General features: G+C 46.8%; 1 protein-coding gene across 3 annotated transcripts in view; it reads right to left on the bottom strand.

The window, feature by feature from the left end:
- The window catches only part of crtac1b (cartilage acidic protein 1b), a 313,163-nt gene that overhangs the window by 36,941 nt on the left and 251,481 nt on the right, over positions 1 to 24,741 (bottom strand). For all 3 annotated transcript variants that reach the window (XM_063071392.1, XM_063071393.1, XM_063071391.1), the window contains exon 8: positions 5,106 to 5,242. In XM_063071392.1, the coding sequence (XP_062927462.1) occupies positions 5,106 to 5,242 (137 nt within the window). The remainder of the gene's footprint in view (positions 1 to 5,105; positions 5,243 to 24,741) is intronic.

Genomic DNA, 24,741 nt, shown 5'->3' on the forward strand with positions numbered 1-24,741 from the left:
GCGCGCACTGCCGGAGGAACTCAGCGGGACGGGCAGGGTCCATGGAGGGAATTAAACAGCCCTCGTTTCTGGCCGAGGCACGTCATCGGCATCTGGACTCTTGGCCCAGAACGTCAGCTCTTGTGTGTCTGGCAATTTCCCTCATCTGCTCTGTTCTAAAGCATCAGCCAGGCAATATAATCACTCTAGGGACAAAAAAAGCAGAAAATGCTGGAAACGTTCAGATGTCTGTGTGTGGGGAGGGGTGTGTGGAAGGGAGACGGACAGCTGATGATAATGCTGTTTCATTAGAACTGGGGAAAATTCTGATATAATAGAGAAGGCAGGATAATAGGGTTGAGCAGGATAATAGATCAACCATGATGTAATGGCTGAGCAAACTCGATGGGCTGAATGGCCTAATTCTGCTCCCATGTCTAATCGTCTTATGTTTACTTGCCTCCAGAGATACTGTCTGACCTGCTAGGGTCATCCAGCATTTTGCATGTGTTGATCAAGATTTCCAGAATCTGTAGAATCAACCAGATCCCAAATCCGAAGACTGCAGCAGCTGGAGATTTGAAATAAAAACAGAAGATGCAGCTCAGGCACTAACTATGTGATGAGACTAATCTCTTCCAGAACCATCTTCTCCAGAACGTTGGGCTAAGGGAAGACCTTATAGCATGTAAGATTGTGAGAGGCATAGACAGGCGCAGGCAGTTAGAATCATTCTCCCAGGCTGGAAACGTTACACACTGGAAGAGAAGGAGAAGGTTTAAAGCAGATGTGTGAGCAAGATTTTTTTTTATTACACAGATAGCATGGGTGCCTGGAACAGACTTCCAGGGGTGGTGATGGAGGCAGATGTGAATGGGAGGGAGAATTAAAATGGGATTAGGGTGAGATTAGCACAAATGTATGCTTGGTGGCCGGCAGGATCCTAACGGATCAAATGGCCTGTAGGGAACAGAGGGACATGGACCAGCTGCAGGCTGAAGGAATTGAGTTTAATTTAGTATTCAGCCCAGACATGAGGGGCTGATTGGCCTGTCCCCGTGCTGTCCTGTTACATTTGTCACCTTCCTCCCCAACCTTCTCTCCTACTGAAAACTAACTTGCATCTCTCTCCTCCCTGAAACACCGACAGCTTTCCTCGCCCTGTGGAGGCCGCCCGCCTGGCCGAGTGCTTCCAGCACTTTCGGTTCCTGTGACACAAAGAAGCTCTCTGCTCCCTCCACCCAGAGCTTGTGCTCCATCCCCACCCTCTGGACTGCGGTCAGGGAGAATGGGTCGGAGGTGGTAGGTCAGAGGGCAGATGTGGACTTGCTGAGCCGATGCTGGGGGGAGACCCAATGGGCACTGAGGCTGATGTGGCCAGGGGACGGTGAGCGTCCCATCAGATTCTGGGAGGACACTCTGCTGGTTGGGAAGGGACACTGGGAGCCACAGAGCAAAGGGGCACAGAGAAGAAAGGTCTCAATTCTCTCTTGAGACTGATCACGCCTGGTCAGTCTCAAGTGAGGACATCTCTGAGACAGGTTTAGATCTCTGTCTAAAGGTTGGAGCTCTATCTGTGGCCTTCAGAAGGCAATGCCTCAAAAAGGCAGCATCTATCATTGGGAACCCAATCACCCATTGTGCCTTCTCCTCATTGCTACCAGCTAGAAGAGGTACAGGAGCCTGAAGGCACACTCTCAATGTTTCAGGAACAGCTTCTTCCCCTCTGCCAGCAGATTTCTGAAAGGACAATGAACCCATATATACTACCTCATTTCTTCGCCTTTGTTTTTGCTCTCACTTTGCAATACACATTTAATTTTATGTATATTTCTTATTGTGATTTACAGTTTTTTTTAAGACTATGTCTTGCAATGTACTGCTGTAGCAAAGCAAACTATTTCACAACATCTGAGAGTGATATTAAACCTGGTTCTGAATCTGAGTGAGTGGGTGGTACAAGGGCTTTTTTTGCTGATGTTGTTTTGCTGCCGTTGCTCGTGTTGTTCGGCTGAACATTGTGGACATGCGATGTGGGTGCCAGAGTGTGTGGTGAGACTTGCAGCCTGCCCCCAGCACGTCCTTGGGCTGTGTTCGCTGTTAGCGCATGCCATGCATTTCGCTGTGGTGTCTCGATGTACGCGTGATAAATAAATGAACCTCCGGGCAACACCACGGCGAGCTACCGGAAAGACAGGTCAAGGAGGCAGCGTGTTTGGCAACTGACATCGTGTGGGAAGAGTGGAGAGTGAGAGGCCACTCTCAGGTTGGAGGAGCAATTCCATCTGGGTAGCCTCAAACCTGATAGCAAGAACATCGATTTCTCCAACTTCTGGTAACTTTTCCCCTCCCCTTCCCTCTTCTTCCCCACTCTAGCCTCTTACCCCTTCTCCTCACCTGCCTATCATCACCCCCTAGTGTCCCCCTCCTCCCCTTCCTTCCATGGTCCACTCTCCTAGCAGATTCCTTCCTCTCCGGCCCTTTACTTTTTCTGTTTATCACCTCTCGGCTTCGTACTTCAACCCTCTCCCCCATCCACCTGGCTTCACCTGTCATCTTTTAGCTTGTCCTCCCTCCTCTCTCCCCACCTTCTTGTTCTGGCGTCTTGCCCCTCCTTTCCCGTCCTGGAAGAAGGGCCTCAGCCCAAAACAGTGACTCCTCATTCATTTTCATGGATACTGCCTGACCGGCTGAATTCTTCCGGCATTTCGTGTGTGGCGCTCCATGTTTTCGGCATCTGCAGGTTCTCTTCTAAAAACGACAGCTGACAGCTTACAGATCTCAGATAAACATTCATTCAGGTGCCTTGCCGTTCGGCGTGGGCGATCATGTCTCTCCATCCATCACGGTGCCTGACCCTCCGAATTGTAGTTGTTGCCGCCCCTGTTTCTAATCATGATGTTATTCCATCTATCATTTCCATTCTCTGTCTGCCTCTGCTTATTTTTCCTTCCAGCTTTCCAGTTGTAACTAAATGTTCTGATGTCTCTCTTTGCATGATGTGTCCAAAGAATTTTGATTGCTGCTTTCTGATTTTTTTTTAAGTAATATACGTTTTGTTTTTGTTCTCTGTAGAACTCCTTCGTTGGTTATCCTGCCCGTATATGATATGCGTAGCATTCTTCTGAGGAACCACATCTCTGCAGCATTGATTCTTTTTTCCATTGCATTTGTGATGGTCCATGACTCGCAGCCATACATCAATATAGGAAGAATGTAGCAGCTGAGAGTTCTAAGGCGGATGTCAATTGCTATTTTCTTGTTCGTTAGGATGTTTCTCATTTCTGTAAACACTCTGACAATTTAGAAATCAAGTGGTTAAAAGGAAACACATTTATATGGACTAACTCATTGCACAGATCTGCAGAGTTGTGGAGATCATGGAAACCAGCCTCCCCTCCGCGGACTATGTCCACGCTTCTCACTGCCTCGGTAAGACAACCAAACCTTGCTCCACCTCACCTCTTTACACTGACTATATCCCATCTATCCCTCAGCACAGATGAAGGGTCTCAACCCAAAATGTTGACTGAGTTAATGAGGTAATCCAATGATCTGCTTTTATTTCTTGTTCAGATTCCAGCTTCTGCCATCTCTCGTGTCTCCAGATTGACTTTCTGTCAGACTAAGACAAGAGCATAAGACATAGGAGCAGAATTAAGCCACTTGGCCCAATGAGTCTGCTCTGCCATTGCATCATGGCTGGTCTACCATTCCTCTCAGCCCCAATCTCCTGTCTTCCTCCCATAACCGGTGATGCCGTGACTAACCTAGAACCTATTAACCTTCACTTTAGATATGCCCAATAACTCAGCCTCCACAGCTGTCTGTGGCACTGAATTCCACACATTCACGGTCCTGGGGTTAAAGAAATTATTCTTTGTTCTGAAGGTTAGTGGAAAAGGGTGCACGATGGTCAACATGAACTTGGTGGTCCAAAGGGTTTTCTCTGTTCTGTGTATCTCCGTTGCGGGGGTTCTCAGCCTTTTTTTATGCAGTGGACCCCTACCATTAACTGAGGGGTCTGTTGGACTCGGGTTGGGAAGCCCTGATCTATTGATTCTGAGTCTATGATGTTTCCTTCAAAATAGAAACCTTTAGTGAATTGATGATAGAGGCACCAAACGGTGGTGACAGGTTGAGTGTGAAGTGGGATTGAATGCAAGCAAGACACACAGGGACTGTGATCAGAGCTCAGTGAATTGAAAACCATCTGATCTAGGCCCAAAGACATTTGTCACTGGGACTGAGGAGTGAATTCAATCCATATTTTAATATCAGAGAACACGGTCAAATCTCAAAATGAAAAGCAGCACAAAGCCAAGACTACAAGGGGACAAAAAGATGGTATTCGATCTTTGAGACAGAGAATGGACAAAATGTCCGTGAGCAGGTAAGGTATCTGCCAACAGAGGATTTATCCCCTCCTTTTACCCCTTCCCCCTCTGCAGTGGGACAAGGTGCTTCTCCCTACAGCCAGATGTGGAAGAATTTGATTATTGAAAGGCTTAGATAGAGTGGATGTTTCCTATAGTCGGTGAGTCTAGGACTAGAGGGCAGAGCCCCAGAACAGAGGGAACAGAGGTGAGGCAGAATTTCTTTAGCCAGAGGGTGGTGTATCTGTGAAATTATATAATTTTGTAAAAATATAAATTAGAATTAAAGGGTGTTTGAAAACCACCCACAGTTTGTCACAGTTTAGAGCTATTTCTGGGTGAAGGGGTTGTTACTATGGTTACGAGCTCTACAGTAGCATTGTGGTTACCACAATGCTATTACAGCTCCGGGTGTTGGCGTTTGGGGCTCATTTCCAGGGTCCTCTGTAAGGGGCTTGTACGCCCTTCCTGTTGGTGCTTGGGTTTCCTCCAGGTGCACCAGTTGCCCCCCCCCGCCATTCCAAAGACGTACGGGTTAGATGGTTAATTGGTCATTGTAAACTATCCTGTGATTAGGCTAGGGTTAAGATAGGCCGATTGCTGGGCAGTGCAGCTCTTCGGGCTGGAAGTGCCTGTTCTGCTCGGTATCCCTAAATAAATAAATAAAGTCAGTGATAATAAACCCGATTTTGATTCCCAGTAACCATGGTTGCAAGGACTGGAGCAGGGGCTGGGATAGGCAGGACCCACCTGAAGATACGATTGGCTGAGGACCCCCGATATGCAATGTTGTTGAAGAACACCTCAAGGTCTTGGTCGTTGTCAAAGTCAGCTGCGATCACTGTCCGAACTGGAGAGGGCAGCGCAAAGTTCTGCGTGGCGATGTTCTGAAGGAAAAACAAGGTCAGACTCAGCGATTAATAAATAACCGGTGGACCCATGGTGCCTGGGCACAAAGATGTCACCCTGGGAGTGTATGTCAGTAACAAGGCCAGTGATTGGTTCTTCATGAGGGGCATTTAAACTGAGTGAACGCTTTGGTTTGGCATCAACATTGGACGCAGGAGATTCCTGAAGTACCCATGGCTGTGACTGGTAGCCCCAAACAAGAATATTTGATGATTACCTTCCCTTGGTAACCAGAGTCACCACTTTCTGGCACCATCTTAACTCTTGCTCTCTCTCATAAAAAGGTAATTTTTTCTCTCTTTTTAACTTATTTAATTTTTTATATACATTATAATCTATGGTGTATTTTGTGTATTGCACTGTACTGCTGCCACAAAGCATTAAGTTTCAAGACATATTAAATCTGATTCTGCAGATGCTGGAGGGAGGGAGGGAGGGAACGTCGACTCAGACCATGAGGGGCCTGCGTCGGGCATTTTCATGCCTTACAAGGCGCAGACTGGAAGTCTGTGTGGGGCACCACTCCTCGCACAGACTAGAGCAATGTGTGATTAAGTGCCTTGCTCAAGGGCACAAAGACGCTGCCACAGCTGAGGCTCAAACTAGCGACCTTCAGATCACTAGATGAATGCCTTAACCACTTGGCCACGTGCTGGAAATCCAGGGCAACCCACACAAAATGCTGGAGGAATTCAGTAGGTCAGGCAGAGAGGGGAATAAACAGCAAGAGATTTGGGCCAAGTTCCTTCATCAGGACTGGAAAAGAGAGGGCGGTGGACCGTGCGAGAAAGGGTAATCACCTCCCTCTGGTGCCCCTCCTCCTTTTCCATGGTCTCCTCTCTTCTCCATTTAGATTTCTTCTTCAACCCTTTACCTCTTCAACATATCACCTCTCAGCTTCTTACTTCATCCTCTCTTCCCCACCCACCCACCCACCCATCTTGTCCCTCACCTGGTAAAACCTATTAACTGCTAGTTTGTACTCCTTCTCCTCCCCCCCAACTTCTTATTTTGGCCTCTGCTCTCTCTCTTTCTAGTCCTGATGAAGGGTCTTGGCCCAAAGCACTGACTGTTTACTCCTCTCCATTGCTGTTGCCCGACTTGCTGAGTTCCTCCAGCATTTTGTACCTGCCGTCATCGGTTGACCACGTTGGTTTGGTGGGTGTGAAGATCTCCTGCAACCAAACCGGGTACAACAGTAAACCATCCGGCTGTTCCGTGCTCATCTCTACTAATGATATAATTAACACCACGGACCATTGAAATGCACTTCAGCTACGATCGCATATTAGCAACAGGTCTGAAGACCTGATCCTGTTGCCGGTAACCCAGCCTGTCCTGAGAGCTCAGCAGGTCAGGCAGCATCTTTAGAGAGAAATGGGCAGTCAATGTTTTGACCACAATGAAGGATCTCAACCTGAAACATTGACCGTCCATTTCCCATGCAGATGCTCCTGGACCCACCGAGTCCCTCAGCAGCTCTTGACTTCCTTCTAAAGGTTTAGAACGGTAGGGGTGGAGATACCTGGTGTTAAAGGTTTATATCGAAGAAGGTACAGGCTGATGGGGATCTGGAATCGGACAGAGAGAAAGGAGAGAGAAAATGTTCAAAGTAAATTTATTATTAAAGTACATATATGTCACCATTTACTACCCTGAGATTCATTAACTTGTGAGCATTCACAGTAAATACAAAGAAAAAACAATAGAATCAATGAAAAACTGCACAGAAGATGAACAAGCATCCAATGCCCACAAGACAACAAACTGCACATATGAAAGGAAAAATACCAATAATAATAATAAATATGAGATGATGGGTCCTTGAAAGCAAGTTTATAGTTTGTTGAAACAGTTTGGTGTCAGGGCGAGTGACGTTATCCCCTCTGGTTCAAGAGTCAGATGATTGAGGGTTAATAATTGTCCCTGAACCTGGTGGTGTGACCCCTGAGACTCCTGTGCTTCCTTCCTGGTGGCAGCAGTGAGAAAAGAACATGGCCCGAGTAATCGGAGTTATTGAGGATGGGTGTCGCTTTCCTGCGACAGTTCTCCATGTAGGTGTCCTCAATGGTGGGAAGGGCTTTACCTGTGATGGACTGGGCCAGATCCACTACATTTTATAAGCCTTTCTGTTCAACGGCATTGGTGTTTCCATACCAGGTCACCATACAACCAGTCAGGATACCCTCCACTGCACATCTACAGAAGTTTGTCAAAGTTTTAGATGACATGCCGAATCTTCACAAACTTCTAAGAACGAAGAGGCACTGCTGTGCTTTCTTCAAAATGGCACTTATGTGCTGGGCCAAGAAAGAGTCCTCTGAAATGATAACTCCAAGGAATTTGAAGTTGCTAGTTTGAAGTGGCGGGAGGACAGGGAGCAGCGCGCCGCGTGTGCGCAGCCCTCCGGTGAAAAATGATATCGTATCCGTTAAATAGGGACCGTGGACAATTCTGGTTTGATGGAGATGGACGTGAAAGCACAGAGGAACATCTGGAGAAATTCCTGAAACGCCAGTTCGCTGCTGTCGTTACTGCACGGTCGGGAATCTTCCGGAGGGAAGGCCTCAAAGTCCCCGGCTTTGCCTGCTGTTGGCGACTGAGATCGAGGTCGAATCGCTCGGATAGAGGTGGTGCTTGGTACTTGGTGTCGGAGAGCTGATCGGAGGCTCGAAGTTTTCGGATGACTCAGAGTTGGACTGTGGTCGGCATGGCAGGGAGAGTTTTTCTTCCTTCTCCCGTCTGCGTGAGATGTGGGACATCTGAGAGACTTCGAACATTTTACTGTGCTCATGGACTTCTTCATCAAGTTATGGTATTGTTGCACTATTGTAACTATATGTTATAATTATGTGGTTTTGTCAGTTTTTTCAGTCTTGGTCTGTCCTGTGTTTTGTGATATCACACCGGAGGAAATATTGTATCATTTCTTAATGCATGCAGTACTAAATGACAATAAAAGAGGATGGTGTGTCCTCATAATCTAATCTTCTCTACTCCTGATCCCCTAATGAGGTTAGGCTCATGAGTCTCTGGTTTCCTTCTCCTGAAGTCAATAACAGCTCTTGGTTTTGCTGACATTGAGTGAGAGGTAGTTGTGACACCACTCAACCAGGTTTTCAATCTCCCTTCTATTCATCACCACCTTTGATTCCTCCCATAATGGTCAGCAAACTTGAAAAACGTTGGAGCTGTGCTTAGCCTCACAGTCATAGTTGTAAAGCGAATAGAGCAGGGACTAAGCAACCAGTATTGTGGTACTCATGTGCTGATGGAGACTGTGGAGGAGATGTTGTTGCCAGTCCAAACTGACTGCTGTCTGCAAGGGAAGAAATTGAGGGTCCAGTTGCACGAGGAGGTATTGAGGCCTAGGCCTTGGAGCTTATTAATTAGTTTTGAGGGGATGATGGTATTGAATGCCAAGCTTTAGTCCATAAAGAATGCATATTCTCTGTCCAGATGTTCCAGTGTTGAGTGAAGAGCTAATGAAATAGCATCTGCTGTTGATCTATTGCGACGGTAGGCAAACTGGAGCAAATCCAGGCAGTAGTTGATGTATTTCATCACCAACCTCGCAAAGTACTTCATCACAGTAGATGCGAGTGCACTGGACGATGGTTATTTAGGTAGGTCACCACCTTCTTCTTAGGCATCGGTATAATTGAAGCCTGCTTGAAGCAGGTGGGTACCTCACACTGCTGATGCGGGGGGGTTAAATATATCACCCCAGTCAGTTGACCACCACAGGTCTTTAGTACTCGGCCATAAACCCCGTCTGGGTCGCATGCTTTCTGTGGATTCACCCTCATGTAGGACATCCTCATGTTGGTCTCAGAGACTGAAATCATAGGATCATTGGGGGGGGTGTGACTGTCCGTGATGGTTCCTTCATGTTTTGACAATCAAAGGGAGCATAAAAGGCATTGAGCTCATTTGAGAGCAAAGCCGTGTAGTCACCCATGTGAATTGATTTCACTTTGTGGGAACTGATAGCATCCATGACCTGCCACAACCGCTGAGTGTCCTTCATTGACTTAGGTTTGCTCTGGAATTGCCACTTTGCGTTGAGATGGTTTTCTGGAGGTCGAACCTGGATGGCTTGCATTTTACTTGGTTGCCAAAGTGTCACAGAAAGGAGTAAAAGAAGGGTCATAGAGTCACAGTGATAGAGTGCTACAGCATAGAAGCAGGTCCTTTGGTCCTTCTAGTCTTATTCTGCCTAGCCACATCAACTCGTACCAGGACATTAGCCCTCTATAGCCTTTCCGTTCTCTTAAATTTTGCATTTACCACCTCTGCTGGCATCTCGTTCCACACTCACACCACCCTCTGCGTGAGAAGTTCCCCCTCGGATACCCTTAAAAATTTCACCTTACCCTTATTTCTTAGCCCATGACCTGTAGGTCTAGTTTCACCTAAACTCAGTGGGAAAATCCTGCTTGCCTTTACCCTATCTATACCTTTCATAATTTTGCATACCTCTATCAAATAGCCCCTCATCCTCCTGCACTCGAGGGAATATAGGCGGAACCTGTTCAGTCTTTCCCTGTAACTCAGGCCCACAAGACACTGTAATAGCTTTGTAAATTTTTTGTAAATTTTCTCTGAGCTCTTCCAATCCTATTGATACCTTTCCGATCGGTAGGTGACCAGAACTGCACCCAATAGTCCAAATTTGGCCTCACTAATGACTTCAACTTAACATCCCAATTCCTGGCTTCAACACCTTGATTTAGAAAAGACAATATGTTAAAAGCTCTCTTTGTGATCCATCTACTGTGACACCGCTTTCAAGGAATTATGGATCTGTATTCCCAGATCTTGCTGTTCTACAGCACCCATCAGTGCCCTACCATTCACTGTACATGCCCTATCCTGGTTTGCCCTCACTAAGTGAAATACCTCTGGAGAGATGGGGAAGGGTTGGACAGAAGGTGGGGTGGTGTAATGATATAGGACTAGTAATGAGTATTTAGGGAAGGAGATGGAGAAAGGTGTGAGGATGGAGGGATGGAGAAAGAAAGATTGGGAAAGAGAGATGGGGATTGAGAGAAAGTGATGGAGAGAAGGATAGATAGAAAAGGAGAGTGAGATAGAGATTGGGGGATAGAAATAAGATAAAGATGGAGGAACAGAAATAGAAAGATTAGCATGGAGAGGGGTGGAGATGGGTGAAATGGGAATGAAAATATAGAATTGGAGGGATAGAAGTATAGAGATAGGAAGGAGATTGATGGAGAGACAGATGGAGGGATATAAATAAGGAGAAACAGATGGAGCAATAAAAATACAGAGGGGGATGGTGACAGATGGAGATAAAAGGGATGGAGGGATAAAGACTGGGAGATAGGAATAAAGAGAAAATGAAAGAGAGAATATTAGAGAAAAAAGTCTATAGAAAGAGAGGACATGATCGAATAGAGATGGATTGAGAGCAGGGGGCAGGGGGTTAGGTCGTATGAGGCATAAGGAGCCACTTAAAGATATAAATGGCTGAGGAACCTCAGGGGATTGGACAGTGGGATGGGAGTCTCAGGAGACGAGAGTCCTGTGATCAGGAAGGGGATTGTGGGGTATTTGGATTGAGAAAGATGGGGAGAGAGTTACTGCTGTGCTCAGACCTACATACTCAATGCTTTCCCAGTAAATATTATTTATATGACTGGATGTGGATAAGACAGTGCTCTTAATATTCATTGAGTCAATAGAAAAAGATGCCGATTAATTAGATTTGTGAGGTCGGCTTTTAATCAACAGTTTCCAATCTACTCTCATTCAGATTAATAGTCCGTTGTTTAATTAAAATCTTTACATTTATGGCCATTCCCCTCCAAACGCACATGAGATGTTAGTGTAGCAACACCAGTTTCTTAAAGGGAAAATCCCCGTAGTTACTGGTTGTTGGAGAATCTCCTCAACCTTGTCTCTTCCTCCATCCCCAAATGCCACCCTGATCTGGAGCTCAGGACTTGGGAGTGACCAGGATCCCAGGAATGGAATGTTCCGGCACGCCACGACACATCGAACCCAGGGTGGTGCGGGGAGCTTACAGAGCAGACGTAACTGTGTGTGGGTGGGGGAAGAGGGCAAAGAGCGGAGGAGAGAGGGGAGTGTTGGGGCAAAGTTGATGTGGGGGTTTCAGATGTGTGAGGGAGAGGGAAAGAGGTGAGTTGGGCAGTCTGGGGTGAGGAGAGGAGGGGATGGCGAGGGAGGCTGCATGGGCATCTTTAGCAAGGGAGAGGGGTGTGGGGAGTGGAGAGGCTATGGAGGAGGGACAGGTGCATGTACGGACACTGCGGAGGTGGGGGAGCATGTAAGCGAGGTGAAGTGAGGCAAGGGGGAGGGTTGCAAGGAATGGTGGGTTGCAGCAGAGGGGAGGCAAGGGAGGTTGGAGGCGAGTGGAGGGTGGTGGCAATAGTGTTTGAAGGTGAGGGTGTAGGGGAGGGGAGGAGGTTGTAGAGGAAGGGGAGGAGGGTGGAGGGTGTTGTGGAGGGTGCTGTGGAGGCTAGAGAGTGCAGCAGGTTGGTGGGGGAGGGTTGAATGGGAATGCTAGGGACAGGGAGGACGAGGTTTGTGGCTGATGGGAGGGGATGGTGGGGGGGGGGGAAGAATGTATATGGCAGATGAGGTGTGGGGACAGCTGCAGTCTCTGGGAGGGGATGAGGAATGGCAGACCAGGCCCACAATCTAATACAAATCAGATCTGACCAACTGACTGTGGTTCCCTGCCTCCCTCTATTTACCTCCCTCTCTGTCTCCTTGAGTAAAGTTGCTGGATAAGCCAAGTGCCCTTTTAATGAAACAACAAACCTAGTGAATTGAAATAGAACGAATCCATCAGTTCCCTCACCAGCCTTTTTTGGACGAAGTCCTTCAGGACAAGTGAGAGATCTGTCAGCCTGTGGCTCGAACACTTCACTCAACACCACTGCCCCAGTGAATAAAATGTTCCCCTAGTTCCTACTTACCGTCTCCCAATCTATAGCTATTTCTGGCACGTTAGGTGAAGAAAATGCATAAAAAAACTTTAATCCCCAGCCTCCTTCCTCTCATTAATAATTCCCTGAACTCACATCACGGGAGCATCCCTCACCTGATAAATTCTTCCTCGAAAGAAATTCGATCTGCTTTCATTTTACTGGCAGGTTTAATCTGATCCAGCCATATTTCCTTTTTAATTTTTTAGCCAATTTTTCCAGCTTCTTTAAAAATATTCTGTCTGATCTTTTGACCTGCTATGTAAGATGGATATCAAGACCAGTCTGTTGAGGAGGAAACGAGGGAGCAGACTATCTGAGATCAAGTGTTGAGTAATGAGCAGAGGTTAACAGATGAACATGTAGTTAAGAGGCCTTCGGGGAACAGTCATCATAATCTGAAAGAATTTAATAGAAAAATTGAAAGTCATTTAGCTCAATCTGTGACTATGGTCTTAAATCTGAATAATGCAAACTTCAAAATTATGAACTACGACTTGGCTGTGGCAGACAAGTAAACCACATTAAAAGCGACACGGTTAAGGGAGCAACGAGTAATGTTTAAAAAATAATGCGAAGTTTACAAGTAATATATAGCAATAGAGTCTCGCAGTGATACAGCACGGAAACAGGCCCTTTGGCCCAACTCATCCATACTAGCCAAGACAGGCCGATTTGGCACATATCCCCCTGAGGTTTTCCTAATTGTGTACCTGTTCAAATGTCTTTTAAATGTTGTTAATGGACCTGTCTCAATTACTTCCTCTGGCAGCTGGTTCCATATACTGAGCACCTTCTGGGTAAAGTTGTTTCCTGGGTCTTTTTTAAGACTTTCCCCTTTCACCTTAAGCCTATGTAGGCCCTCTTGTTTTTGATTCCTCTTTCCGTGGGAAAAGGACTGAGTGCATTCAGCCTATCTCTGTCCCTCATGGTTTGATACACCGCTGCAGGGTCACCTCCTCAGTCTGCCGTGCTCCAAGGAATAAAGTCCTTACTTATGCAGCCTCTCTGTGAAACTTAGTCTCTCAAGTCCTGGCGGCATTCTCATAGAAACGTTCTCATAAAGATGCACTTATCTGATCTTGACCTTAAACTAAAATCTTTCATGAACTGAATGATCTCTCTTGTGTCAGCCTTTGGCTGTGCCATTCTTAGTGTTGAAAGCCCCAGCCTGTTCAGGCTCTCTTGGTAATTATAAACATCTTACAGAACATAAAACATTACCTTCGGCTCGTGTTGTTGTGCCATATTTATAATCTACTCTAAGATCAATCTAACCCTTTCTTCCCATATAACAGTCCATTTTTCTATGTTCCATGTAGCCATCTAAAGGCTGATTTATACTTCTGTGTAGGCTCTACGCCATAGCCTACGCAAGTGGGCTACGTCGTTGTGAGCATTTATACTTGTGCGTTGGTGTGTCTGCGTCGCTCTGCAATTCACCGCCAAAACGCTAGTTGGCGGTGGGGTTTCTATGCCACGGTGTTGAGTTTCTTTGTGTACTTCAAACAATGGCGACTGAAACTGAGCGCATCATGTTGGAGTTGGAGCTAATAAATGTTGAACAAGAGTTACCTTTATTGAAATTACTGCAATGCAGAAAAGACAAAAGACATCAGAGGAGATGGTGTGTACGATCATTGAACGGATTGAGGCAGAAGGAGGGTGAATTTTCTGTGTTTGTCTGGCCACTGAGAGACATGGATGAGGAAATGCATTTCAAATATTTTCGGATGTCGGCAGGTAGATTTGACGATTTGACATTTGACAAGAAGAAGCAACCGGAAATGCGTAGGAGGAAATGCGATGCTACCAAGCGGATCAATTACAGTTGTTACAGTCTGCGTTGCCGTGATGCGTAGTTACATTTTTGGGGAGGTGTGCGTCAGGCTACAGCGTAGGGTACACGGCTACGCTGTACCTACGCTGTAGATTCAACACAGAAGTATAGATTGGCCTTAAGAGTTTCTTAAATGCCCCGAATGTATCTGCCTCTACCACCATCCATGGCAGGGTGTTCCACACACTCACCATTCTCTGAGTAAAAAAAAACTTAGCTCTGACATTACAAACAAAAGAAAATCTGCAGATGCTGGAAATCTGAGCAACACACACAAAATGCTGGAGAAACTCAGCAGGCCAGGCAGCATCTATCCCTTCCCCCACCCCCATCCTCCCGACTTTCTGCTTTCCGCAGGGATCACTCCCCACGCGACTTCCTTGTCCATTCATCCCTCCTGGCACTTAACCTCGTAAGCGGAACAAGTGCTACACCTGCCCCTACACCTCCTCCCTCACTACCATTCAGGGCCCCAAAAGTCCTTCCAGGTGAGGTGGCACTTCACCTGTGACTCTGTTGAGGTCACATACTGTGCCCGGTGTTCCCCGTGTGGCCTCCTGTATATTGGTGAGACTCGACGTAGACTGGGAGATCGCTTCGCTGAGCAGCTACGCTCCGTCTGCCAGAAAAAGCGGGATCTCCCAGTGGTCACTCATTTTAATTCCACTTCCCATTCCCATTCCGAAATCTCCATCTGTGGCCTCCACTGTTGCAATGAGGCCACACTTAGGCTGAACAACACCTTATGTTGCTTTTGTGTAGCCTCCAACTTTCTCAAACTTCCAGTAATGCCTCCCACCACTGCCCCCTCACCATTTGCCATCCCTTTTTTCCTCCCTCACCCTATCTCCTTGCCCGCCCATCGCCTCCCTCTGCTGCCCCTCCCCCCTCTTTCTTTCTTCCATGGCCTTCTGACTCCCATCTCCCAACTTCCCAACTCCTTACTTCATCCCTCCCCGTCCAAGTTTCACCTATCACCTGGTGTTTCTCTCTCCCCTACCTCACCTTTTAAAATCTACTCCCCAGCTTTTTTTTCGCCAATCCTGCCGAAGGGTTTCGGCCTGAAACATGGACTGTACTTTTCTTCCATAGATGCTGCCTGACCTGCTGAGTTCCTCCACCATTTTGTGTGAGTTATCGCTGACATTTCCCCTATGCTTTCTCCCAATCACCATAAAATTATGCTCCCTGGTCGGGTTGAGTCATTCTCCGACCTTGCAAACGGTTCCTCACCAGGTGAAAAGACATCATCAGTGCGCTGTTAATTGTGATGTGTCCTGAATGCTTGGCCACTGTATACTTATCAATCAGCTGATTGTGACGTGAGGAGGAAATCTCATCACAGATTAGCCATGTGGTGAACTTCGTGCATTGAGGTCCAGAATTTTGCCCACACCGACTCATAAATATGGGAAGACCGTGATCCTATTTGTTTACAGAATGGTTCGCGGGCTTCCATGCTTCTAGGAATTCTCTTACATGCCATGCGGTCCATTGCGCCATGACTTTCACTGATGCCCAGTCGAATTTTGCCCCTCTCGATTCCCAAACCTAAAGCCATGGATGAACCAGGAGGTTTGTAGTCTGCTGAAGGCTAAATCTGTGGCATTTAAGTCTGGCGATCAAGGTATGACTTGTGGAGGGCTATTTCAAGAGCCAAGAAAATTCCGGAAGAGGTTGGAAGCAACATCAGATGCACGTCAACTCTGGCAAGGTTTGCAGGACATTACTTCCTACAGCAAAACCCAACATCATGAATGTCAGCGATGCTTCACTACCATGCAAGTTCAACCCCCTTTACGCTGGCATTGAAAGGGAGAATAAAACCACAGCTATGAGGATCCCTGCTGCACCCGGTGACCCTGTGATCCCTGCTGCACCCGGTGACCCTGTGATCCCTGCAGCACCCGGTGACCCTGTGATCCCTGCTGCACCCGGTGACCTTGTGATCTCTGCAGCACCCGGTGACTCTGTGATCCCTGCTGCACCCGGTGACCCTGTGATCCCTGCAGCACCCGGTGACCCTGTGATCCCTGCTGCACCCGGTGACTCTGTGATCCCTGCAGCACCCGGTGACCCTGTGATCCCTGCTGCACCCGGTGACCCTGTGATCCCTGCAGCACCCGGTGACCCTGTGATCCCTGCTGCACCCGGTGACTCTGTGATCCCTGCAGCACCCGGTGACCCTGTGATCCCTGCTGCTCCCGGTGACCCTGTGATCCCTGCAGCACCCGGTGACCCTGTGATCCCTGCAGCACCCGGTGACCCTGTGATCCCTGCTGCACCCGGTGACCCTGTGATCCCTGCAGCACCCGGTGACCCTGTGATCCCTGCTGCTCCCGGTGACCCTGTGATCCCTGCAGCACCCGGTGACCCTGTGATCCCTGCTGCACCCGGTGACCCTGTGATCCCTGCAGCACCCGGTGACCCTGTGATCTGTGCAGCACCCGGTAACCCTGTGATCCCTGCTGCACCCGGTGACCCTGTGATCCCTGCAGCACCCGGTGACCCTGTGATCTGTGCAGCACCCGGTGACCCTGTGATCCCTGCTGCACCCGGTGACCCTGTGATCCCTGCAGCACCCGGTGACCCTGTGATCCGTGCAGCACCCAGTGACCCTGTGATCCCTGCAGCACCCGGTGACCCTGTGATCCCTGCTGCACTCGGTGACCCTGTGATCTCTGCAGCTCCCGGTGACCCTGTGATCCCTGCAGCACCCGGTGACCCTGTGATCCCTGCTGCTCCCGGTGACCCTGTGACCCCTGCAGCAGCCAGTGACCCTGTGACCCCTGCAGCACCCAGTGACCCTGTGATCCCTGCTGCTCCCGGTGACCCTGTGATCCCCGCAGCTCCCGGTGACCCTGTGATCCCTGCAGCACCCGGTGACCCTGTGATCTCTGCAGCTCCCGGTGACCCTGTGATCCCTGCAGCACCCGGTGACCCTGTGATCCCTGCTGCTCCCGGTGACCCTGTGACCCCTGCAGCAGCCAGTGACCCTGTGACCCCTGCAGCACCCAGTGACCCTGTGATCCCTGCTGCTCCCGGTGACCCTGTGATCCCCGCAGCTCCCGGTGACCCTGTGATCTCTGTCTCGGAGGCCGACGTCGGGCCGTCTTTCAGGAGGGTGAACCCTCACAAGGCAGCAGGCCCCGATGGACTACCTGGTAAGGCTCTGAAAACCCGTGCCAACCAATTGGTGGGTGTAATCAAATATATTTTCAATCTCTCATTGCTACGGTCGGGAGTTCCCACCTGCTTCAAAAGGGCAACAATTGTGCCGGTGCCAAAGAGGATCAAAGACAGCTGCCCCAATGACCTACAGTGAGGAAATGCTTTGAGAGGCTGGTCATGGCTAGAATCAACACCTTCTCAGGAAGGGCCTGGACCCACTGCAATTTCCCTATCACCGCGGTAGGTCTAGAGCAGACGCGATCTCAATGGCTCTCCACGTGGCCTTAGATCACCTGGACAATGCAAATACCTATGTCAGGATGCTATTTATTAATTATAGCTCAGCATTTAACACCGTAATTCCTAAAGTCCTGATCGAAAAGTTACAGAACCTGGGCCTCTGTACCTCCCTCTGCAACTGAATCCTCGACTTCCTAACCTGAAGACCACAGTCTGGGCGGTTTGGAAATAACATCACCACCTCACTGACAATTAACACCAGCACTCCACAGGGAGGTGTGCTTAGCCCACTGCTCTACTCTCTCTACACCCATGACTGTGTGGCCAGGCACAGCTCAAATAGCATCTCTAAATTTGCTGGTGATACAACCATTGTTGGCTGAATTTCAGATGGTGAGCGAGATACACCAGTTAGTTGGGTAGTGTCACAGTAACAACCTTGCACTCAACGTCAGCAAAACCAAAGAGCTGATTGAGGACTTCGGGAAGGGTAGGACGAGAGAACACAAACAAATCCTCACAGAGGATCAGAAGTGGAGAAAGTGAGCAACCAAGTTTCTGGGTGTCAATATTTCTGAGGATCCAACCTGGATGCAACATATTGATGCAGCTGTACTTTATACTTTATTGTCACCAAACAATTGATACTAGAGCGTACAATCATCATAGCAATATTTGATTCTGTGCTTCCCGCTCCCTGGATTACAAATCGATAGTAAATATTAAAAATTTAAATTATAAATCATAAATAGAAAATAGAAAAATGGAAAGTAAGGTAGTGCAAAAAAAAAACTGAGAGGCAGGTCCAGATATTTGGAGGGTACAGTCCAGATCCGGGTCAGGATCCGTTCAGCTGTCTTATCACAGTTGGAAAGAAGCAGTTCCCAAATCTGGCCGTACGAGAGAAGACAAGACAGCAGCTATATTTCATTAGGAGTTTGAGATTTGGTTTGTCAACTAAAACACTCAAAAACTTCTGCAAATGTACTGTGGAGAGCATTCTGACTGGCTGCATCACCGTCTGGTATGGGGGGGGGGCTACTGCACAAGATGGAAATAAGTTACAGAAACTTGTGGTAAAATTAGTCAGCTCTATCATGGGTACCAGCCTCTGTAATATCCAAGACATCGTAAAGGAGTGGTGCCTTAGGAAGGTGGCATCAATCATTAAGGCCCCTCATCACCCAGGACGTGCCCTCTTCTCACTGTTACCATCGAGAAGGAGGTACAGAAGCCTGAAGGCACACGCTTGGAGATTCAGGAACAGCTTCTTCCCCTCTGCGGTCCGACTTCAAAATGGACATTGAACCCATGAACACTACGTCACTACTTTTTTATCTGTTATTTTGCAACACTGATTTTAACTTAACTATTTAATAGAGATATATATATTTAATGTAACTCAGTTTTTTTCTCTATATTTATTTATCATTTATTTCATTGTACTGCTGCTGTAAAGCTAACAAGTTTCATGACCTATGCCGGTGATATTAAATCTGATTCTGATCTTCATGGGCAGAGACCAGGGAGTCCTGCTGGAGGGTCTCAGCCCAAATCGTCATTGTACCCTTTTCCATAGATGCTGAGTTCCTCTAGCATTTTGTGTATGTTGCTGGGAGTCGGTCATATGCCCAGACACGGATGAAACAACGACCCAGTTTGACGTCACCTCCCTGTTCACTTCCATTGATCTTAGCTTAGCGAAAGTAACTCTAATGGAACTGCTCCCCAATGAAGAACGAAATGGTGAGAGCCTAAGCAAAGGTGGCAGATGCAAACTAGTAGAACTCCGCTTATGCATGCACCTTAAATTTGATGGCACACTTTACAAACAGCTGAAAGGGGCACCAATGGGTTTGCCCATCTCCGGGTTCACTGCAGAAGCCATCATGCAAAAGTTAAAAAAGACTGTGTTGCCAATTATAAACCCGAAAATTTGGGTCCATTACATTGACGATGCCTTTGGAATAGTAAAACACAGTGAAATTGATATAACTTATAAACTAATCAACGACATACTCGATGATATTAAGTTCGGAATGGAAGCAGAAACCGAAGGGAAACTGACATTCTTTTATGTGCTTGTCAGTAGCAACACAGATGGCACTTAGGAAACTTCCCGTTTATCGTAAGGGAAAACATACAGATCCGATCCTAAATATCACAGTACCCATCCAAATGCACACAAGGAAAGTTGTGTCAAAACTTTGTCCAAAGTTTTGTCCACGCTAAAGGATAAAGAGGAGCAACATCTCTTTAAAGTATTTGCACAAAACGGATACCTGCGGAACTTTATACGAAGATGTCTATGAGGTTGACAGCACACCAATCAAGAAGCAACCAAATGAGTTGTCCTTCCATACATTCAAAATATCTCAGAAATGATGGCCTGGCTGCTCCAAGAACATAGAATTTCAGTCGTGCATAAGCCAATGGCAATGTTGAGCAAAGAATGAACCAAGCTATTGGACGAGACCAATGTGGTCTTCAAAATCCAATGTGGGGACTGTGGCAAACATTACGTGGACCAAACTGGGAGAAAACTATCCACAAGGATCCATGAACATCAACTGGCTGTGAAGTGGTATGACCAACCCTCCCTCGTCTCTACCCATGGAGATCGAGAGGGGCACAAATTCGACTGGGCATCACGAAGGTCATAGTGCAAGCAAACACGCAGCATGCAAGAGAATTCCTAGAAGCATTGCTCTCTGCGAACAACTTTGTAAACAAACGTGTAGACCTCAATCCCATTTATGAGCCAACTGGGCAAATTTCCAGACCACAACGTATGAAGTTCACTGCACAAGCAATCAGCGACGAGATTTCATTCTCACATCACAACTGAGTTTCCAGTGTGAAGTCCGATCAGCTGATGGACGAGCACATAATGGCCAAGCATTCTGAGGACGCACCACAATCATCAACAGCGCACTGACGATGTCTCCTGGATTGCCAAGATCGGAGAACAACTCAACCCAACCATCAACCACCCGAGCTACGCATTTTCCACAAACAAGAGAAAACTGGCAGATGCTGGAAATCAAGGTAACACACAAAATGCTGGAGGAATTCAGCGGGCCAGGCAGCGTCTATGGAAAAGAATAAACAGTCAACGTTTCGGGCCTGATAAAGGGTCTTGGCTTGAAACACCAACTGTTTACTCTTTTCCATAGATGCTGCCTGGCCTGCTGAGTTCCTTCAGCATTTTGTGTGTGTTACACATCTTCTGAATTATTTCCAATTATGCCCCCTGGTATTAGCTAAGTTTGCCCTGCATTGAAGTTTCTAGCTGTCCACTCTATGTATGCCTCATCATTTTATACACTTCTATCAAGTTACCCTCACTGGCTCAACCTATCCTTGTTAGAAAAATTCTCCTCTGAGGCAAGAAAATCCAGCAGGAAAACTGGAGCAATGACTCTCCACGTTTCCATGTGATGTAGGAGGAGGTTTCTCCGCCCATCAAGGGCAGGTCAATTCACAAAACATTCCCATTTTCCCTACTCCCTCCCCCATCGTTGCTTTAATCTTTCCTTCCCACTTTCCCATCAACCACACTGTCTACCAATTAACCCATCAACCCTACACCTCATTGGGATGTGGAAGGGAAAATGGAGCACCCGGGGGAAACCCACAGGGTCACGGGGAGATGGTGCAAACTCCATGCGGACAGCAGCAAGGTCAGGACTAAACTGGGTCATCAGAACTGTCAGACTGCGAAACGATCTGCTGTGCCACTGCGATAAACATCCACGGAATCAACCTCTAGAGTGAAAAACAGGTTGCTCGAGGAACACAGTGAGTAGAGCAGCATCCAGGAAGGCAAAGGGATAGTTAAAAGAGTCATAGAGCAGTACAGCACAGAAACAGGCCTTTCTGCCCATCTCATCTGTGCTGTACTGTTATTCTGCCTAGATAGCCCACCATACCCCTCCAGTTGAAGTACTTGTTCAAATTTCTTGGTGATGCACTTGCTTGGAATTATAATATTGAAGGTGGAGCTGCAGTCGACAAACTTAAATCAAACCCGCATTCACCACTTCCTCTGGCAGCTCATTCCAATATCATTATAGAAACAGATATCGATTTCAACTATTTTTCATAGTCAAAATATAATCTAGCTATTTTGAAGGATTTTTTCCCCCTTTCACTTGCTAATTATTCCTTGATGCTTCACAGCTGGTCTGTCCCGAGTCCATTTTTCATTTGGCATGGCATGTAATTTGGATCTGGAACATGCAGCTTGGATCAATATCTCCAGTCAACATCAGGATTGAAACATCAACGATCCCATTTCCTCCAAAGATGCTGCTTGACTTGTGGAATTCTTCCAATTGCTCCAGGTTTCAGGATCTGCTGCCTGTTCATCTCCATTCTGTTGTATTGTGTTCCTTGCCGAATTTATTGTTCTGTTTTTTTATCACCACGCACACTGCTTGCTCTGTTAGATTCACGTGAGTGAGGAATTTCATTGCACATTGGTAACTAGAATCAATCTGAACCTGAAGCTGGTGTCTCCTTCAAAAGTCTAAATTTCAACATAAGTTTATTATCAAAGTACTTACATGCTACCACATGCTACTTTGAGATCTATTTTCTTGCAAGCATTTACGGGGAAAATAAAGAATTTGTGAAAAGCTACATATAAACGAAGACTGACAAACACCAATGTGCAAATAAGACAAATACTGAGGGCATGAGTTGTAAAGAGTCCTTGAGAGTGAGTGTGTAGGTTATAGAATCAGTTCAGATTTGAGGTGAGTGAAGTTATCCATGCCAGTTCAAGAGCCTGATGGTTGTAGGGTAACAACTGTTCCTGAACCTGGTGGTGTGCAACCTAAGGTTTCTACACCTCCACCCAATGGTAATAGTGAGAAGAGAGCATGGGCTGGATGGTGGCCATTTCTGATTGTGGCTTTCTTATGGCAGCGCGCCATGTGAGTATGCTCAGAGGTGGGGAGAGGCTTGCCTTTGATGGACTGGGCTGTATCCATCATTCTCTGTAGCCTTTTCAGTTCCTGGATATCAGTGTTTCCATATGAGACCAACTAGGATTTGCTCCACTATGCATCTATAGAATTTTGTCAAAGTTTTCGGTGACGTGCTGAATCTAAGCAAACTTCTGTGAAAGTAAAGGCATGTTGTGACTTCTCTGTGACGGCACTTTTGTGCCAGTCCTGGGAAAAATCCTCTGATATGTCGATGCCAAGGAATTTAAAGCTACTGAACCTCTCCATCTTCAATACCCTCAGTCATCAAGCCTCCCTTGAACCTGATGGTGGGTGCTTTTAGGCTTCTCTGAACTGTCTCCGGCATTAGTGCGTCCCTCTGACAATAAGCAGACCAATCTGTAGGCAATGATTTGCCTTCCTGAGTAGTTACAAGGTGGCAATTAGTTCAGCACTCCTTCCTCTAAGGCAAGGGTTGCCAATCTTTTTATTGCCACGGACCAATACCATTCAGCAAGGGGTCCATTGACTCCAGGTTGGGAACACCTACTGTAAGGCAAGGGCATAGTGGAATAACATAAAAATAAAAATTGGTAGATTGATTTCCTCAAGTCGGAGAACACTGAAAAAAGTGACGCAGCGGACTTTAAGTAGTTTTGTTTATGTCTCCCCTCTCACTGAGTGACACCTCTCTGTCCTTTTATTAGTGAGAGAAAGGGTCCATGGTATGTCGAATTATCAAGTGAACGATTAGATTTTGTTGTTCCACAGATCATGGTCTCTCTTGGGGGTTTGCTATTGCTTACTTGGTGGGTGGAGGGTGCTGATACTATTTTGCTGAAAGAAGTGAGTGGGGGAGGGGAGGGTCGTTGCTCTGCTGCTGCTTGTGCGTGGGAGGGGGCGTATGGGGACTTTGGAGTTCTAACGTTTTTACTGTCACTCAGTCTCTGGGGCATTCTGTTTTTGTGGATGTCTGTGAAGAACAAGAATTTCAGACTGTATATTGTATATATTCTCTTATATTATTGAACTATACTGAGGTTCAGTGAAAAGTTTGTCTTGCATACCCTTCACACAGATCAATACATTACACAGTACCATGAGGTAGTACAAGATAAAACAATAACAGAGTGCAGACTAAAGTGTAACAGCTGAAGTCAGTTTATAGAGTTATTCTCTTCTTCACTAAGTCATAAGAGTCATGCAGCAGAGAAACAGGTCCGTCAGGCTAACTAGTCCATGCTGACCGACATGGTAAATAAAATTGGTAAATTGGTTTATCATTTTCACCTGCACCGAGATACAGTGAAAAGCTTGTCATAGCAGTTCATTGCATGGTGCATTGAGATAGTACAAGGGAAAACAACAACAGAATGCAGAATTAAGTGTAATAGCTACAGGGAAAGCATGGTGCAAGGACATAACGAGGTAGATTGTGAGGTCAAGAATCCATTTTAGGAGACTGTTCGATAGTGGAATAGAAGCTGACCTTGAGCCTGGTGGTATGTGTTTGTCAAGTATTTGCATCATCTTTCCATTGAGGTAGGTTAATAAAATCTCACTCAAACTGGTGGGATCTTTAAGGCTGGGAGAAGAGGGGTTTCAAAATCCAGGGCCCAGGCAACAAAAGGCACAGCAGCAACAGTAGAGTGGTTGCATCAAGAGATATCGAGAGGCCAGGATCGGAGGAGATCTCAAAATGGGAGATGTGAAGAGGTGGGACCTTTCAGGGTTTGGAACATCCATAGACAATAAGATATAGGAGTAGATTTAGGGTATTCGACCCATCAAAACTGTTCTGTCATTCATTCATGGCTAATTTTCCAACTCCACTTTCCCTCCTTCTCCCTGGAACTCTTCATCTTATACAAGGAGACAATTCAATAGTCCTATAACAGTGGGTTGGAAACCTCACTTCAGCCTGGTGGTATGTGCTTTAAGCCTTTTGTGTCTTCTACCTGATGGAGGGAGTGAGAAGAGACAATGTCTGGAGTGGGTAGGGTCTTTGATTAGAACTGTGAATTCTGAGTAATGCGTAATTTGGTTTACTGGAACGTGCTGTGTAGGTAAGCATGCAGGTCCTTCCCAGGGCTACAGCAGAGTTCCGTTTCGGTGCGTATCACATACAGTTCAGTCAACTGGAAAAAGTCCCTCGACTCAATAAACTTCACCTGGGAAGACTGGGTCCCTGGACACAATGAACAAGCAGAATAAGATACAGAATGCAAGAGATTCTACAGATGCAAGAAATCTTGAACAACACTCACAAAATGCTGGAAGAACTCAGCCAGTCAGGT

This window comes from Mobula hypostoma, chromosome 19 (genome assembly GCF_963921235.1).
Source record: "Mobula hypostoma chromosome 19, sMobHyp1.1, whole genome shotgun sequence".
NCBI classification, from domain to species: domain Eukaryota; kingdom Metazoa; phylum Chordata; class Chondrichthyes; order Myliobatiformes; family Myliobatidae; genus Mobula; species Mobula hypostoma.